General features: G+C 42.5%; 1 protein-coding gene across 1 annotated transcript; it reads right to left on the reverse strand.

Moving 5' to 3' along the window:
• Positions 1–580: 580 nt before the first annotated feature.
• SREK1IP1 (SREK1 interacting protein 1) lies at positions 581–17,613 on the reverse strand. Its single transcript, XM_080973190.1, has 5 exons — positions 17,121–17,613; positions 11,674–11,721; positions 3,675–3,815; positions 2,763–2,841; positions 581–914 (listed from the first exon to the last, which is right to left on the reverse strand). Exons 1-5 carry the CDS (start codon positions 17,383–17,385, stop codon positions 725–727), a joined length of 723 nt encoding a protein of 240 aa, XP_080829316.1. The 5' UTR covers positions 17,386–17,613; the 3' UTR covers positions 581–724.
• Between the last annotated feature and the right edge of the window lie 221 nt (positions 17,614–17,834).

Genomic DNA, 17,834 nt, shown 5'->3' on the forward strand with positions numbered 1-17,834 from the left:
CATTCCCTACCCCTGCATTAGAAAAACAAACACTGATATGTACTCAAAAGCATACCTTCTAATAGGAATGGAGAGCATGGCTTTTAAATTTTATCTTATGTAATTCCATTCATGATTCCTGTATTACTACACAAACATAGGTCTTGATCCAAAGATGCACCCACAGTTTATATGCACACTTGAGCTCTCCTAAACCACAGGGTGCCATGTACAAGAGGCTTTGACAAAAAAATCCTCTGTTTATGCTGATTCTTTTAGGAGCATTTCTACATTATGTGGAGAGGGTTGCAGTTCAGGAATGACAATCCTATATTGCTAATGACTTGTGGCTAATTTGAAATGTTTATAACATTCATAAGAATGCTTTAATTTCCTTACAAGTTCTTACAGAAGTTTGAGGGCATTGGTGAATGTTACAAAACTTTCAAAACTAATAACCATAATGTCCCACAGATCAACTCAAATATTTTCAGTTGATTGTAAAGACATTGAACAGTAAGGAAGTAAAACTAGTTCCTTATCCAATATGATGTTCAGATAAAACAGTTGTAATGCTTAGGGGGAAATAAATCTCTCTGAATTTCCAAAAAAACAAACAACAACAAAAACTTTAATGTAAGGTGAAATATTTATAAATAACAGGCTTTTTCAATAAAAATATACATATTTTAACTGGGCATCATTATACTCCTAATCAGGACTACTACATCCCTAGGTTTGGTCCTCAGTCACTGCTGGAAGAGTCTGAGCTATCAGAAGATGAAGAATCTTTCTCCTTTTTTTGCTTCTTTTTCCCCTTTTTGTGATGTTTTCTTTTCTTGGATTTACTCTTTTTCTCCTTCTTTTCCTTTTTGTGGGATTTCTGCTTTTTCGATTTAGGCTCATCCTCATCTGTGGCACTTGAGGAACAAGACCTTTAAACACAAGAACATTGATTTGTTCAGTTATACACCAATGCCCTATAGTGAAATATTGGAATCTGAGAGTTCTTTAACTAAAAAGAATTAACTTGGCTAAATACACCAAAGAGGGACTTTTCTCCTAAGCTCTACTGTTCTAAACACCGGAGGACCCTGAACACTAGGGCTGGGCAATATTGGGTTCTCAACATTACAATGTATCACCAGCCAAACATCACAGTTTGGCAATAAACCGTGATGTTGAAAGAAGCTGCGTTGGCCCCAGCCAGCGAGATGCCAGATGAAACTACTGCAACTCTCATTCTGGGAGCTGAGGCGCTTTCACCCCAGAGCCTTGGGGGCTGTGGCCAATACAGCTGGCCCCAGCCTGCTGCTCAGCTGGGGGGTGGAAAGGCTCCTGCATCCAGCTGAGTGAGCCCCAATGTCCCTGCTAGTTAGCGGGACGTCGGGGTACCTTTGTGAGCCTCCCTTCGCAGGAGCAGGGGGTCGGCAAGCTACCTTGCCCCCCACTCCCAGAAGACAGACCAGGAGGTAGTAGCCAAGCGCACAGAGCCTGTCAGGCTCCGTGCTTTTGATCTCTTTCGTTGTGGGATGGTCATTCACCCTAGGAGGAAAGACGCAGCCACCCTCCCAACAAAGTCCACAAGCTGCCTTGTGGAGCGGGGCTGCCTGAGGCTGCTGGTGAGTGCTGGGCCCGGCAAAAGCATCAGAGAACTGCACCATCTGGCTGCCTTGGACCAGGAGGGTTTGCTCCATCTTTCCTCTGGAAAGATGCAGCCAGGCAGTAGCCAAGCTAAGCTCTCTCCACCCAGAGCCCACACCTGGCTGCTGGCTTGCCCAAGCCGGAGGTGAATTGGGGGCTCCTTTAAACTTCTCCCTTGAGGGACGTGCAGCAGAGGACAATGGCAGTTTCACTCAGTGGTATATCGCTGATGAAACTGCCACTGCTCCCGAGTCTCTCTGCCTCCATCTCGCGACTGCAGCTTGTTTTTTCCTGGAGGCAGTGGGACTCAGGAATGGCAGCGGTTTCACCAGCTGAGTGAAGCTGTCTTTGCAGTCTGCCTCTCATACTGGTCCTAGGCAATATATTGATATGTCTGTGCTGTCTGTGAGAGGAAACCTGTGGGAAAACCTTGGGAGAGCATAAAAGGTTTTTTCTCCTCCAATGACCAGTGAAAACCAGTGAGAAAAGGGCATGTACTGCATGAAGCAAGATTTCAATGAGCAAAGGAATGGAAGGTGCCTCTTCTGGTGGATCTGCCTGGCATAGCATTCCACAACCATCAGCCATTAGACGCAGGTCCAGCGTCACCATCCCAGCTGATCTCTGGAACATCCGAATGGCTCGGGACATTGACACAATAACCACAAGTGCTCTCTCGCACTTTGCAGAACCTGCTTGACTCCCTGGTATGCTTTAGGCGAGGAAACAAACTGGAAGACAGCTCAAACACAAGTGGAGGAAAACTCCAGTAGAATGCAATTGAACACTGATAGGGCTCATCATCATACCTAACTAGTGGCAGTGAAGGCAGCAAAGAAGGCCTATTTTGCTGCCTCAATTGCATCCTCACTCCACCCAATACATGCTTTTACTTGCAGAGATTCGTGCAGGATTTAGTAGCAACAGCAATTCATCTTTGAAAAGAAATTTCTGTTTCTATTATAAAAAAACTTTTTGAACATACAAAATCTTGGATTAGAAAAAAAAAGCCCAAATGGTTTTCCACCCATCTTTAAATGGTGTCATTACATGCAGAGATTCAGATTTGAAGACAATCTGAGCACAATATATTTCAAGCTTCTCCCTGTTATGCAGAGACAAAGCTTTCAAAATTATACCTTTTCCTTGCTTTCTTTAATTTTGATTTTTCTTTGCCTTTCTTTTTGGTCTTTTTCTTTTCTTCTTCCGCAGAAGTTCCTGTGAGTTAACAAAGTAAGATGTTACCCCTCCAAAAAGGAGATAATACATTAATTGTTATAACCCTTTAAGAGGTAAGAACACGAGAACAGTGCTGGATCAGGCCAATGGCCCATCTAGTCCAGCAGCCTGTTCTCACAGTGGTCAGCCAGGAAACCCGCAAACAAGAATCAAGCACAAAGCACACTCTCCTCCTGCGGTTTCTAGCAACCGGTGTTCAGAAGCATTGCTGCCTCCAGCTGTGGAGGAAGAACATAGGTACTGTTGCTAGTACTCACTGAACACCTTATTATCCATGAACACGTCCACTTATGAAAGCAAAGATAATCCAGGCAAAGCTTTCAGGATAATTAAAACTAACAAATCCATGTACAATCAGGAATGGGTGATAAAACAGTAAGTAATCTTAAAACGCAATAAATGGCCGTTGCAAATTAAGCAGTGAGATTAACAATTACTAAAACCTCGAGTTAAATAACTCTAACCTGAAGTCACAATGCAAAGAAGGTTGTCACTAGGAGAATCTTAGAGGCAAGGGGATTCCAAAAACGGGGCACCACTACAGAGAAGGTCCTCTCTTGCATCACCAAGGATGGAGCTCTAAGGGGAGCCTTCCCAGAAGATCTCAAAACGTTATTTACACCTAGAACTGGGCAGCTTTTAGTTCTGTGTGACTGTAAAATTTAAAAAGGGTCATTCTTTTGCTTGGTTGCTATTCTAGTAACACATAAGCAACCAGATATTTAGGTAGGGTGGAAGACTGTTCTAAGAGAAGGAAGACAGGAGATATAGATATATTACACAAGGACACAGTTTTTTAAAAAGCACCTTACCCTTTTTCTCTGGAATGGCCTGCAGCTTTCCCAGCTCCTCTTCTTCGCTGTCCTCACTGCTTGTGCTGCTGACATCTAAAACTATGTCTCTTTTAGGGTCCACCCGAAGAAAGTTTCGGCATTCAAATGTCAGGTGACCAGCTGCATATAATTAAGCAATGGGGGGGGGGGGAGCCAACAAAATAATTAGCAAGAGGTTGCTGGGATTGTATTATATTCTTCCTGCCACTATGTGTAACAAACATTTTATTCTTAAAAAGCAATGCGAATGATAATGTTTTTTTTTTTTTTTTAAAGCAATTTATTAAATTTTACAATAAAAATAAACATGATAAACAATGTAACATTGATCTTAACATATTTTCACATTTTCTTTGGACTTCCTCACATCTCCCGCTCCCATTTTCATCGTTAAAACATTTTGTCAGCAATTTATCCTCTTATTTAAATTCTTATATCCCTTCTATATTTCCTAATCTTATAATTCTCAGAAGAAGCTAAATTTCACAGTCTTACTTATTTTCTTAAAAACTTCTAAATTTAGTGGTGCTCAGTTATTTTGATCTAGCATCTTATTTAACATTCACTCAAATTGCAATACTTTTGTAAATAGTTCTTAAATTTCTTCCAGTCCTCCTCAATCCTCTCTTCTCCCAGGTCACGGATTCTGCCGGTCATTTCAGCCAGTTCCATGTAGTCTATCAGTTGTATCTGCCATTCTTCCAGTGTGGGTAGATCTTGAGTTTTCCAGTGTTTTGCGAGAAGTATCCTTGCTGCTGTTGTTGCATACATAAAAAATGTCTGGTCCTTCTTTGCCACCCCTTGGCCGACAATACCCAAAAGGAAAGCCTCTGGTTTCTTAGTGAAGGTATATTTAAATACCTTTTTCAGTTCATTATAAATCGTTTCCCAGAACGCCTTCACTTTAGGGCAAGTCCACCAGAGGTGGAAGAACGTTCCGTCACACTCTTTGCATTTCCAACACTTATTATCAGACAGGTGGTAAATTTTAGCAAGTTTGACTGGGGTCATATACCATCTATAAATCATTTTCATTACATTTTCTTTCAGGGCGTTACATGCAGTAAATTTCAATCCATTACTCCACAACCTCTCCCAGTCCTCAAACATGATATTATGCCCAATATCCTGTGCCCACCTTATCATAGCCGATTTAACCGTTTCGTCTTGTGTATTCCATTTCAACAGCAAGTTATACATCCTTGAAAGTACCTTAATCTTTGGTTCTAACAATTCTGTTTCTAATTTCGATTTCTCCACCTGGAACCCTAGTTTCTTATCATTTTTAAAAACTTCTTTAATCTGAGCGTAATGTAACCAATCTCGCACTTTGTCTTTCATTTTCTCCAGACTCTGCAATTTCCAATTGTCTCCATCCTTTTCTAGTATTTCCCAATATTTTGGCCATTTAGCCTCCATATTGGGTCTTTTTCGGGCCTTGGCTTCCAAAGGTGAAAGCCACCTTGGTGTTTTATTTTCCAGCAAGTCTTTATATTTTGTCCAGACATTAAACAATGATTTTCTGACAATATGGTTCTTAAAGGCCTTATTTGCTTTAACCTTGTCATACCATAAATATGCATGCCATCCAAAGGTATTGTTGAACCCTTCCAAATCTAACACATCAGTGTCTTCAAGAAGTAGCCAGTCTTTTAGCCAGCAGAACGCTGCGGCTTCATAATACAACTTTAAGTCTGGCAGGGCAAAGCCCCCTCTTTGTTTTGCATCGGTTAATATCTTGAACTTAATTCTGGGCTTTTTGCCCTGCCAGACAAACTTAGAAATGTCTCTCTGCCACTTCTGAAAGCACTCCGTTTTGTCCAAAACCTGAAGTGTTTGAAATAAGAACAACATCCTTGGCAATACATTCATCTTGATAGCAGCAATTCGGCCTAACAAAGAAAGTTTCAATTTTGACCAACTATCTAAGTCTCTCTTAATTTCTGTCCAACATTTTTCATAATTGTCCTTAAATAGACTTAGATTTTTTGCTGTTATGTTTACCCCTAGGTATTTTACTTTTTTAACCACATTAAGTTCCGTCTCATTCTGAAACCGTTCTGACTCTGTATTAGTCAAGTTTTTCCCCAAAACCTTAGTTTTCTGTTTATTTAATTTAAATCCAGCCACCCGACCAAAGTCATTAATCAATTGTAATACTCTTTTCGTACTGGGCTCTGGCTTCTGCAAGGTCAAAACCAGGTCATCTGCGAAAGCTTTTAATTTATATTGTTTCTGACCGACCTGAATTCCTTCCACCAACCGATCCCTTCTAATCATGTTCAATAGCACTTCCAGAACCGAAATAAATAACAAAGGGGAGATAGGGCAACCTTGTCGTGTCCCTTTTTCAATTTTAAACTCTTCTGTAACCACATTATTAACTATCAGTTTAGCTTTCTGTTCTGAATATATCGCCTCAATCCCATTCTCAAAACCCCGTCCCACTCCCATCTCTTTCAAATTTCCCATCATAAATTTCCAGGAGATATTGTCAAAGGCCTTCTCCGCATCTATAAAAATTAAAACTGCTTTTGTGTTTATGTCTGTTTGCAAAAGTTCCAAAATGTCAATAATGTTCCTTGTATTGGCAAACAGATGTCTTCCTGGGAGAAAGCCAGCCTGGTCCTTATGAATTACTTCATTTAAAACTTTTTTAAATCTATTTGCCAAAATGTCTGCAAATATTTTGTAATCCACATTTAAAAGAGAGATGGGACGGTAGTTCTTAAGTTGTGTCTTTTCAGCTTCCGACTTTGGTATTAATGTGATAAACGCTTCCTTCCACGACTCCGGTGCCCTCCTCCCCTCCATAATTTCATTGCTGACCTCCATCAAAGGTTGTATCAAATAGTCTTTCAATGTCTTATAGTACTTGGAGGTCAGCCCATCTGGTCCTGGAGATTTGCCAAGTTGCATGTTCTGGATAGCTTGTTCGATCTCCTGTCGTGTTATTTTAGAATTCAGGGTTGTCCTATTTTCTTGTGACAATTTAGATAGTCCGTTTTTTGCCAAAAATTGTTTAATCTCAACCTCATCTTGCGGCCCTTGGGTGTATAGTTTTTTGAAGTATCTCTGGAAACACTTTCTAATGTCCACTGGATTCTGGATGTTTTTTCCATCAACCTCTAAGTTTGTAACAGTATTTAATCTTTGTCTTCTCTTCAACTGCCAAGCTAGCAGTTTTCCACATTTATTCGCCGACTCAAACGTTTTTTGTTTCATTAATTTAACCTTCCATTCAATTTCCTGATTTATCAATTTAGAATATTGTGTTTGATAAAGTTTAATTTCTCTCAGAGTTGGCTGTGACTTCGGATTCACTCTTAATTTCTTCTCTAATTCTTTTATTTTATCCAAGATCTTATCTTTTTTCTCATTTTGTGTTCTTTTCTTCACTGCATTCTGTTGTATCAAGAATCCCCTCATTACAGCTTTGCTTGCGTCCCAGATTATTCTTTTTTCCACCATATTATTCATGTTTATCTCAAAATAGTCCTTCAAAACTTTTTGGGCCTTCTTGGTAATTTCCTGATCTCTAAACAAATTGTCATTCATCTTCCATCTAAAGGATCCAGTTGGTAATAGTGTCATATCCATCTTTACTGCATTATGGTCGGAGCAGGTCTTTGGGCAGATTTCCACTTTTCTGACCTTAGGTGCCAGGCCTCTAGAAATCCATATTTGGTCGATTCTTGTCCAGGTCAGTTGGGCTTCAGAAAAGAATGTTCCCTCTCTTCCTAGTGGGTTCTTTGTCCTCCAAATGTCAATCAAATCCATATTGTCAATCATTTCGAAAAAGGTTTTAGGTAGTCTGCCGTCTTTTGTAACATTTTGACTTTGTGACTTGTCCATGTTAGTTGATACGACCCCATTCATATCTCCCATCATTATGATGTTGTTGTAGTCTAGATAGTCCAGCATTGTCTCCTGCAGCTTCTTGTAAAATTCCGATTTCCCTTCATTAGGTGCATAAATTCCTAATATCAGCAGTTTCTCTCCTTGATATTGTATCTCAATAGCCAAAATTCTTCCATGTTCATCTTTAAACAGGAATTTAGGTGACAGGCTCTCTTTTGCATATATCACCACGCCTCTCTTCTTAACTTTGTCCGAAGATACAAATTCCTGGCCCAATCTTTTATTTATTAACACTTTTCTGTGGAGCCTCGTCACATGTGTTTCTTGTAAACAAATAATGTCCAATTGTTCTTTTTTTAATATATGAAATATTTTCTTCCTTTTTTCCGGAATGTTACAACCATTAATATTCCAGCTCAACAGTTGCAGAGACATCCTGAACTATCTGGTTATTTTTCAAGGGGTGGTATCTTCTCAGGGTCTTCAGGTTCCACAGATGCTGATGTTGGTACTGGCGTTGCCTCAGGCCCAGAAGGTAGTTCAATTCTTTTTTGAAGGTCCTCTCCGTATGTAGACAGGAATTTGTCTCTCTCTTCAAGTGTTCTCACTTTGACCTTTCTCCCTCTAAAGGTAAAAGATAATCCTTGGGGAAATTCCCACCTGAATGGAATTGCGTTGCTCCTTAGTAGTTTAACAAGTTCAGAATAGGCGGCTCTAAGATCAAGCAGTAGTCTTGGGATATCTTTATAAATTTCAATTCTTCTATCCAACACCTCCAGTGATTTTACAAAGTGTAGTCCCAAAATCTTATCCCTTTCCTCCTTTGATCTCAATGTTATCAAACAGTCTCTGGGCCTCTCCTTCTTTATAAATCTTCCAAGTCTGAAAGCTGACACAATTTTAAAGTCCTTTTCTTCCAAGTTCCAGAACTTGGAGAATTCTTTGGTCAAAAACTCAGTTAGATGTCCTTCTTCTGCCTCTTGTAGTGATCTAATCCTTAAGTTGTTCTCACGGTTTCGCAGTTCTATCATCGAGAGATAAATCTGGTGTTCCCCGACTTGTTTAGTGAGTGGTCTTACCTCTTGCTCTAAATTTTCAAATCTTTGTCTGGTGTCCTCAGTCAATTTCCGATTTTCTGCTGAGGCCTCCGTTAACTGTCCAATTGCTTGTGCATTCTGTACCACTTGTGTGGTTAATTTATTTAGACATTCTGTGTTTTTATCAATCTTTGCTGATTGCGCATCTGCTTTCTTGTCCAAAGCTTCCAATTTTTCAAAAATTTTGTCTAGTACAGAAACAGATGCTCCTGAGGCCATATCTTCCAGTTGTAACTGCTCTGCTTCGCCCTCTCCCTCCACTTCTGAGGGCAAAGTAGGCACAGATGATCTGCGTGTCTGTGAGGCTGAGGTTAGAGTTGTTAGAGTTGTTTGTTTAGCTCTCCCTCTTTTTCTTGTGCCACTCATTCCAACGTTATCTGTCAGTCAAGGTCACACTGAGTTGTTCCCATGGGAATGGAAAGGCCCAGAGCAAGCAAACAGCAAGGGGAATCGAAAGTAAAAAGTGTATGTAAAATCACTGTTATAATCCAATCCTCTAGAGGGAGCTTAATCTGTCTTTCAGAGTCTAATTTAATGTCCAAGAACCTTCAAATACAAATGTTTAGCAGAGTTTATAAATGGTCACTTTGTTGCAGACAGTGCTTATTTATCTCCAAAAAGAATGTTTCAAATTTAAAAGGTCTCAATACCCTCAGATTGTTTCAAGTTCCAATATACAGTATCCAAATCTGCAGTACTGACAGCTCCCTTAGTACTCAGGCAGCTCCTGATTCTGGGTTTCACCTTCTAGTTTGTAATCCAATAAGAGGAGGAAAGTCAAGTGCAAATAGAAATCCCAAATCTTTAGCTTAAAGTCTTTACTTTAAGATGCAAGTTCAAATAGATGCTTAGATCTGTAAAACTTAGAGTCTCTTTCTTTCAGCCTCCACTCCTCCAGCTGATTGCTTTTTTTTCAAGTTCAATGGCTGCGGAAGACGGACTTCCTGCTTCCACGTCTCTCCGCTCTCAGCCAAGTTCAAGCCAATTTAAGTTTCCCTTTTAAAGTCTCAAATTCAAGTGATTCAGTCTTTTACTCACGAGTTAGTTGCTTTTTCGTCCGGATCCGTAATTTAGCAGGAAAAGGGATCAGCGCTCACCGACAGTAGCAGCGCGGCTTCGCTCCTCAGGCTGTGAAACAGCTCACAGCGCCGCAACCCCCCTCCGTGCTCCGGAGCCCCTTACGGGGTTCCTTCTGCACTTGGAGGGTCGCTCTAGGCGCCCACCGAGCCTCAAGACCCCAGGCTCTTGCCGCCTGGGGTTTTCCAGAGTGGGTCTCCGCTTCGCCGTAGCGGACGACCCGTTGCCTGCGGAGCCTCCTCTCCCGTTCAGAAGAGGACCGCCATTGCCGTTCGCGCCGCCCCCGGAAGTCGCGAATGATAATGTTGTTCCAGTGACTTTTGTCAGAAACATAGCCTGGCTAAGGTCCCAACCCATCAGCATTCTAGGCTGGGGGGACATATTGCTTGGTCAGCCATATTTTACTAGGATTCTTGCCGCGCTATGCAATGTCTGTTTGCACCATTTACTGATCCAGTTTCTCAGCTTTCATTTAAAAGAAAAAGCAAGGGTTGTATCCAACAGAATGACCTCTGCAGGCTTAATGGAACTCTCCCCACACACTTGCTGGCAGCACCCAATTTTTCCAATACAAATGTAAATGCTATTATACCAATACTGGTGGGATGAAGGGTGGTTCTGTGGCTGAAAGTGCATGGGTTGTATAAATCCTGCATCGTAGCCCAATGCTGTTATACCCATATTGCTGAGAGGGGCTGAGAATTGTGTAGCGGTAGCCCGCTGTTATTATCCAACCTACTGGCATGTTGGATTTGGGGGGGGGGGTGTTTGCACAGGGGTTTGGAAAATATATCTGGGATGTGTGTGGAGTTGACTGTTGCAGCTGTGCCTGGGGGAGGAATGATTAATGCCTTAATGGGGTCAGGAGAAGAGAAATGGGGGCTTTTGTGGGTGGGTGGATTTTAATTGCAAAAACTCCCAAAAGGAAAGGGCTAATCACTCCTCCTTCCTTAGTGCTACTTCTGCAAAACTATGCAGCTCTGTGGCCGCATTTCCACAAACAAACCTAAAACAACTTTGTAGTATGAGAGTTAAAATTATTAACAATAACTCTGTTTTAAAATGCTACAGTAGAAGTCTGATCAGCAGTGAACAAAATGCTTTGCATGCTTAAAATATTTCCCCCTCTCTTGCATTAGCACTATCAAATCCCCCAGTCTATGGATTTTCTCCCACCCTGTGTGGGCTTCCAACAGTCACGAAATGTGACTCTAAGCAGTGAAGTGTGTATGCATGCAATGCATGTTATAATGTGCACATAAAGATAGCATTCCACCACTCGGTTCTAAAAATTTCATGAGGAAAGCCTCTGGGCATAGTCATCTTTGTGTGTCATCTTTGTGCATAGCCCCCTCAGGTGAACTTACAATGTAAAACAAAACCAAAAACCAAACCCGTAATACATCCAGCAGTAACAAATCATTTAAGAGCATAGGCCAGTTGTAGTTCCAGGCAGGATCTCACTATTACTGACAAATACTTGCAATGCTTGGTAAGAGATCCCATTTCTGAGGGAAAATGGGTTTCTTTCATGAAATGGATCTTTTCATAAGACCGTTTTTCTGGCAGGCAGGCTGATGATGGGTAACACTGGTTGAAGAAGAGTTGTTTAACAAAAAGATACACAAGTACAGCTTTAAGCACACAAACCGTGGAAAAAATATCACCCTAATATGAATCTGAGACATTTTAACAGCCTCTGCCCTCCCCTATTTCGATATTACTTTCAGCAATTTGTGTAACAATTCACTGTGTGTGTGTGTGTGTGTGTGTGTGCTCGCGCACGCACGCACGCCTTCCTTCTGTTCACAGTTCTCAGGATCCGAATCAGTGTCTACTCAATTACTATACGCTGATAATGGCATTGCCTGAGTACAACAAACTAGTGATGTTTGTGGTAAATATTAGGAAATAATTATATCTTCATTTTTGTAGATACTTACGATAGCCACATTTCTTGCACCCTGCTCTAATGTTATCTTTATTTCCACCTGGAAAGCAAAATATATTTCGTATTAGTTTGAGATAGATGAATGTGGAATATAAAGGGTAATAGTTGATCTGCCATACACATCAGTATTGACAATGTTCTCATATACCGTATTTTTCGCCCCATAGGACGCACCGGCCTATAGGACGCACCTAGTTTTTTTTTGGGGGGGGGGAATAAAGAAAAAGAATTATTTTCCCCCCCCCCCAGGCGCGGGGCTGGGGCGGGGGACGCCCGAGCTTCCCCCAACCCCAGCCCCCAGAACAGGCAGCTCTCCGCAAGCCTTGGAGGACCGGCGCGACTTCCCACCGGGCTCCCACACTTGCGGATATCTGCTTGAAGCCCAAACCAGGTCGGGGAACAGCGGGATGGCGGCGCTCCGCCTCCCCACTGTTCCCCGAGCTTGTGGAGCTGGCGGCGGGGAGAAACGCGCTTCTCCCCGCCGCCAGCCTTCAGACCAGGTCGGGGAACAGCGGGAAGGCGTGCTGTGCCTCCCCGCTGTCCCTGGAGCTTGTGGGGCTCCAAACCGCCAGCCGCCAGCCTCCAAACCAGGTCGGGGGACAGCAGGATGGCGGCATTCCGCCTCCCCGCTGTCCCCCGAGCTTGTGGGGTTCCAAACCAGGTCCAAACCCTCCAAACCAGGTCGGGGAACCGAAGCCCGGGACGCGCTGTGCAGCGCGCCCCGTGCTTCGGGCTGCAGGCTGCTGCCCGCAAGCCTTGCGAGCCCGCGGGAACTCCAACCGGGCTTGCAAGGCTTGCGGATAGCTTCCTGAAGCCTGGAGATTGAGAGGGGTCGGTGCGCACCGACCCCTCTTGCTCTCCAGGCTTCAGCGAAAGCCTGCATTCGCCCCATAGGACACACACACATTTCCCCTTCATTTTTGGAGGCGGAAAAGTGTGTCCTATAGGGCGAAAAATACAGTGCAGAATATCAATAATTGTATCAGCCACATTTGTTGTTTAGTCGTGTCCGACTCTTTGTGACCCTATGGACCAGAGCACGCCAGCCGCATACTATTACCAAAATATATGTTACGCTGCATAACTTAGCATAACTTACCCCTACAGCCAGAGAAGTTTCCAAAGTGTGATAAAGGCATTATGATAGCTGACATGCCTTTTGCATCAATCCCTGCCATTCCAGTTTTGCAAGGCTGGATGCTTGGCCAAATTAAGATGCCATTTCCCCCTTATGAAGAAGAGTTTGGATTTGATGTCCCGCTTTATCACTACCCCAAGGAGTCTCAAAGTGGCTAACAATCTCCTTTCCCTTCCTCCCCCACAAGAAACACTCTGTGAGGTGAGTGGAGCTGAGAGACTTCAGAGAAGTGTGACTAGCCCAAGGTCACCCAGCAGCTGCATGTGGAGGAGCGGGGAAGCGAACCCGGTTCACCAAATTACGAGTCTACTGCTCTTAACCACTACACCACAGTGACTCTCTTACAAGCTATCAGTGCTACCTTCAGTGGGCCAAATATGATGTTTACATACATCATTTCCCGGCATAGATGGACTAATGGCAGCCATATTTGAGGCTGGTGAACCTGCTTGACCAAGAACTGCCATAAGATTCAAGGAAACCTGAGTTAAAGTTAACAGCTAAGCCTCTGTCTACTCCAGCCTGAAATTGCTGTTCCTTAGGTTGCAAAGGCTATATTAGCACACATTCAACAAGCTTTTTTATGCATGTAGATTAAGATTATTCTAATGGGGGGGGATTGCTTGGAATATATCAGGATTTCATATTCCTTTTTGTTTTCACTTTTAAAGATTAGTAATATTGTGGAGGTTAACCAGAGGACAGCAGCTCAAAATAATATAATGGTGAACATAAGCTAATTAACATACAAACTAAGCAACACTCTAGTTTGCATGAAAAAGCTCCGCTGAATGAATTCATTTCCATAGAAACTGCAGGGGCCAAAATAAAATTAACAGAATTGTACTGATGGTGGTAGGTACATAAATAGCCCATTACTTAAAAGATAATTCAATTCAAAACTCTCCCCATGTTTATATCTAATGAGCTGATTAAGGTTTTGCAGATCATTTTGAATAACCATTGCAATAGCAAAACAAAACATCTACTGGGATATTTATTTATTTTATTTTTAAAAATCTAATTACTGTACAAACTAGATTCTGAGGTTTAGCAACTCCACTCAGCTTATCCATACTATTCAATTATTACTGCATGCAACAGAAAAGGTAGATTTCACCTTGGAAATATGATTAATAATCTTTATACAGTAAATGGATTTCTACCTGGGATAAAAATGGATCAAATGTCCATTATCTCTAATTATCCTATTATATCACTTATAAGAAAAAACAGAAGATCTTATTCTCTTGGAAGGAGAAGGCATTGCATAGGATTTGTACTGTAAGCTGCTTTGTGGAGGATTTCCTCCAAAGCAGGCTACGAATCCCGCAAATAACTAAATAAATACAGAAAATACAGGGGTAGCCTATAGCAACCTCCAGGTGTTACTGAACTCTAGCTTGCATCATCCCTGGTCACTGGCTATGCTGATCAGAGTTGGAGTTCAACAACATCTAGAGGCTCCATGTTGGTCCCTTGTGAGATAATATTTATAGTGGTTGTTGAACTTGTTTATATCAACTTAAGCCAAACTGTAGGATATTAATATGAACTTCTAACTTGGGACAACAGTTTGTTACATCATACTCCACGCTCAAAGAAGATTGCTTTGTTGTTATATTATACACTTTTGCTTAGTTTAGTATGTGCAACATTTCTGAAGGAAAGAAACTAAAACAGTGGAAATGTCAAAACAAATGTACTATCAAATCCTGGCATAAATATGGGACTTTCTCATCATTCACAATTGTCATGCCCATAAGAATTTCTAAGGAATAAGATAAACAGAACTTTTCAAACTTGGTATGTAATTCTGGCTTAGGGACCATTCAGCTTTACTTGCTATATCCCACAAAGTTTTGACATAACAATTATTTGTGTTGTATTTTTACACAGCATTGTAACATGAACTGTATTTTGGGCTTGTAAACTTGGTTTTTCTTCTTCTCTGTTTTGTTGTTTATATTTTTAGTGGGGAGATATCAATAAATAGTCTAAACCAAGTGTGAGGAACCTGTGGACCTCCAGTTGTTGTTTGACTACAACTCCCATCATCCCTGAAGGCACTAGTTCTTACTTCTGGTTTAAAAAAAAAAGAGATTTTCCATCTCAACTATAAATTCAAGGAAAGGGGAATAAATTTTCATCCTTTCCTAAAGGAAGTTCTATAATCAAATATGTTTTTTTAAATCTATTTTTCACATAGCCTTTGGAAAGCATTACTGATTTCAGAATCTGCACAAGTTTATAAGAAGCAAGGATTTCTGCGGCCCCTTTTTAAAACCTTGCACAGTTCTAAAATCCATTATGTCACTGTTTATTCAAGTACTCCACCCACTTGATAAGAAGAAACTAATTATATTATGCTTTGATAATATGCTATTATCAAAATCATCATTATATTGTTATGGGGCCTTTTTGGTAAACAGTGCCACCACGGGGAGAAACATGCAACCCATTAGCACTTCCGACCAGAAGTGGATTGAAATGCTGTCCGCACTTGGGTTCCGGACAATTGTGGTACAAATTTGATGCAGCAGCTGCAGACCTGCTTATTTAAAACTGGGTCTGCCCCCATCACATATAAATATGAAGCCCAATGTTTAAAGCAAAAAGGCATGTGAGTAGTTCTAAAGACTTCTCTGTCCACAGGTGCCTTCCCACCTGCTTCTTCCTTGATGTCACTCCCCAACCCCTCCTGATTCGACCCTAACACCAAAAGCAAGCCCAGCTTGGAGAAAAGCCAGGGGGAGGGGGGCAGAGACAAGAACCAATGGGTCAATAATAGCAGACATATTCCAACAACCATTAACCCAAGCATGACCCCTCTTGCTAACTTTCTTATCTACATGCACCTGAATGCTCAAAGTAAATAAATGCAGGTGGTAGTAATATTTATTCTTCCTTGTCTAAGTCAGGGGAGTGCCAAAGAGTGATTTCTCAGTTATGTGTGGGTCAAATAAAGGAAAAAAAATATTTGCAGAAGTTTCCCTCAAAGGGCTTCAGTAAAAACTTTTGCTTTTTCCTCATATCAATTCCTAGAAAGTTACTAGGACTGAATGTATTTGCTGACAGCTCAAAAATCATTTGAAGGCAGTTTCTTCTGCATGTGTGTTCTTAAAATCAACTCTCAACTAATCCAAGGTGTCACCTGTCCCCTCTCCTGTCGACCAGGTGCTGGAAACCGCAGCAGGGCTAAGTGCTCTTGAGCTCAGGTCCTGCTTGTGGCTTTTCCATAGGCACCTGGCAGGCCACTGTGAGAACAGGATGCTGGCCACTAGCTTGATCCAGCAGGACACAGGACACTTGATGTTTCCTGGACACAGTAGCATCAGAGAAGTTCAGCTAGTCTAGGAGCAGGCATTTGCCTCTTTCCTCTCATAGGGCACAACTTTACATGGCCAGAGTGATCCAGCAGGAGGGGCCTGCTGTATACAGCAATAGGAAGTTGCCTTATCCCAAGTCAGTTTATTTCTCCATCTTGCCTGGTATTGTGTACTCTGACTGGCAAAGGCTCTCCTGAGTCTCCATCTTACAATTGTAGGAATCCACCCCTCCCAACTCTAATGAAATTATTATCTTTTAAGTCATATTTTCTCTCCCCCTTTATTAAAAACGAATCACAAATTCAGTAGAAAAGGGGAGGCATGCAGGAACAGGGAAGTAGTGGGAGAGACATTTTACAGTTTATCATGATATGAATACTGTCACCTAGGGTTTTTTTTACAATAACAGCAGCAGAACACTGCTCGTACCTCTTTTAACACTTGGAGATCAGATTAGACTTTTGGTGAACAACGGGCACTGTGAAACTACACATTAAAAAACTATACAGATACCGTAATCCAATTCCTATTATTAATTTCTTTTAGCTAAACCCGGTAAATTTACACAACTGAAACCTTCCATCTGAAGTTCTTGCGTGTGTAAAGAATGCAAAGCAAAACAAGACTGTTCAGTTTGAAGTTTGAGAAGTTCCGCATTTTAGCACACATTCCCTCCCCGACAGCACAACTCCTACAAGCTCCACTCACTGAGTTCGGCAGGATTTAATCCCCAAACTGCAATCCCGACCACTTACTTCAGAGCAAATCCCACTGAATTCAGTAGGGTCTACTTCTGAGTAGGCATACACAGGACTGCAGCTGCTCTTCGGGACTCCCTCCCACTCGAGAGCACGTTGGGCTCTTCCCCTCGTCCTCGGTTTGAGCGACTTCAGATGCAGCAGCGGTGACTTTCCACACGGCCACGATCTCGCGCGTGGCCCTTCCGCGCCCCACCCCGTTTGGACCGCTCACCTGGCAACGCCATGCAGCCCCCAACCGAGACGCCACGATGCCCCGCTCTTGGCCGGACGAGGTAAGCAATGGCAGCGTTTCCCCGCCGGAAAACTTTGACTCGAGTACGAGCGGCGCGTACCATCAGGCAGAGAAGGGGGGGGGGAGGAAGGAGAAAGAGGGGCGGTATTGCCAGGGAGAAAAGTGAAGGAACTGCAGATAGGGAATCCATTTCTGATTCCCTGAGGAAAAGCTTGAAGGTTGACAGGAGAGGCCCTTCGCTCATCCTTGGACGAAGGTTTCTCAGGCCACGCAACCAGAACAGAAACCCTGCAGTAGTGCGATAGTCCCCTTCCTATGAGCCACTCCTAGCCAAAGGAGGCGGGCTGCCTAGTTGATTGGCAGCGCTTCTGGCCCTTGTCACTCGGAATGAAAGTAGCCCAGTAGCTAAAGAGGGGGGGGGGGGGGAAACCACGTAAAGGACTTTTCTTTATTCCCACGCATACTGTAAAAGTTTTTCTATCTCCACCGTTCTAGGGCGGATAGAAACAGTTGCGGCGCCGCTACCCGGCCGGAAGACTTTGCACAGGACACAGCGGGTTGTACCACTATCCCAGATCTGCGAGGGGATGCCCCTCCCCTGCGATGAGAGGAAACAGCACAGTTCCCTTCGTGGAGCGGATGCTTTAGCTCAGAGGCTCTTGAAATAGGTTTGTGTGGGTGGGGGAATTTTTG

The sequence above is a fragment of the Podarcis pityusensis genome (assembly GCF_964106645.2).
Source record: "Podarcis pityusensis genome assembly, chromosome: 11".
In the NCBI taxonomy this organism is placed as follows: domain Eukaryota; kingdom Metazoa; phylum Chordata; class Lepidosauria; order Squamata; family Lacertidae; genus Podarcis; species Podarcis pityusensis.

Bases quoted from the DNA above. Each gene is read 5' to 3' on its own strand.
- SREK1IP1 (XM_080973190.1), bottom strand. From the start codon at position 17,385: ATGAGCGAAGGGCCTCTCCTGTCAACCTTCAAGCTTTTCCTCAGGGAA. The intron at 11,722-17,120 runs GTGAGCGGTCCA...TTTGCTTTCCAG, and splicing joins GGGCTGCATGGCGTTGCCAG to GTGGAAATAAAGATAACATT. The intron at 2,842-3,674 runs GTAAGGTGCTTT...GTTAACTCACAG, and splicing joins GGCCATTCCAGAGAAAAAGG to GAACTTCTGCGGAAGAAGAA.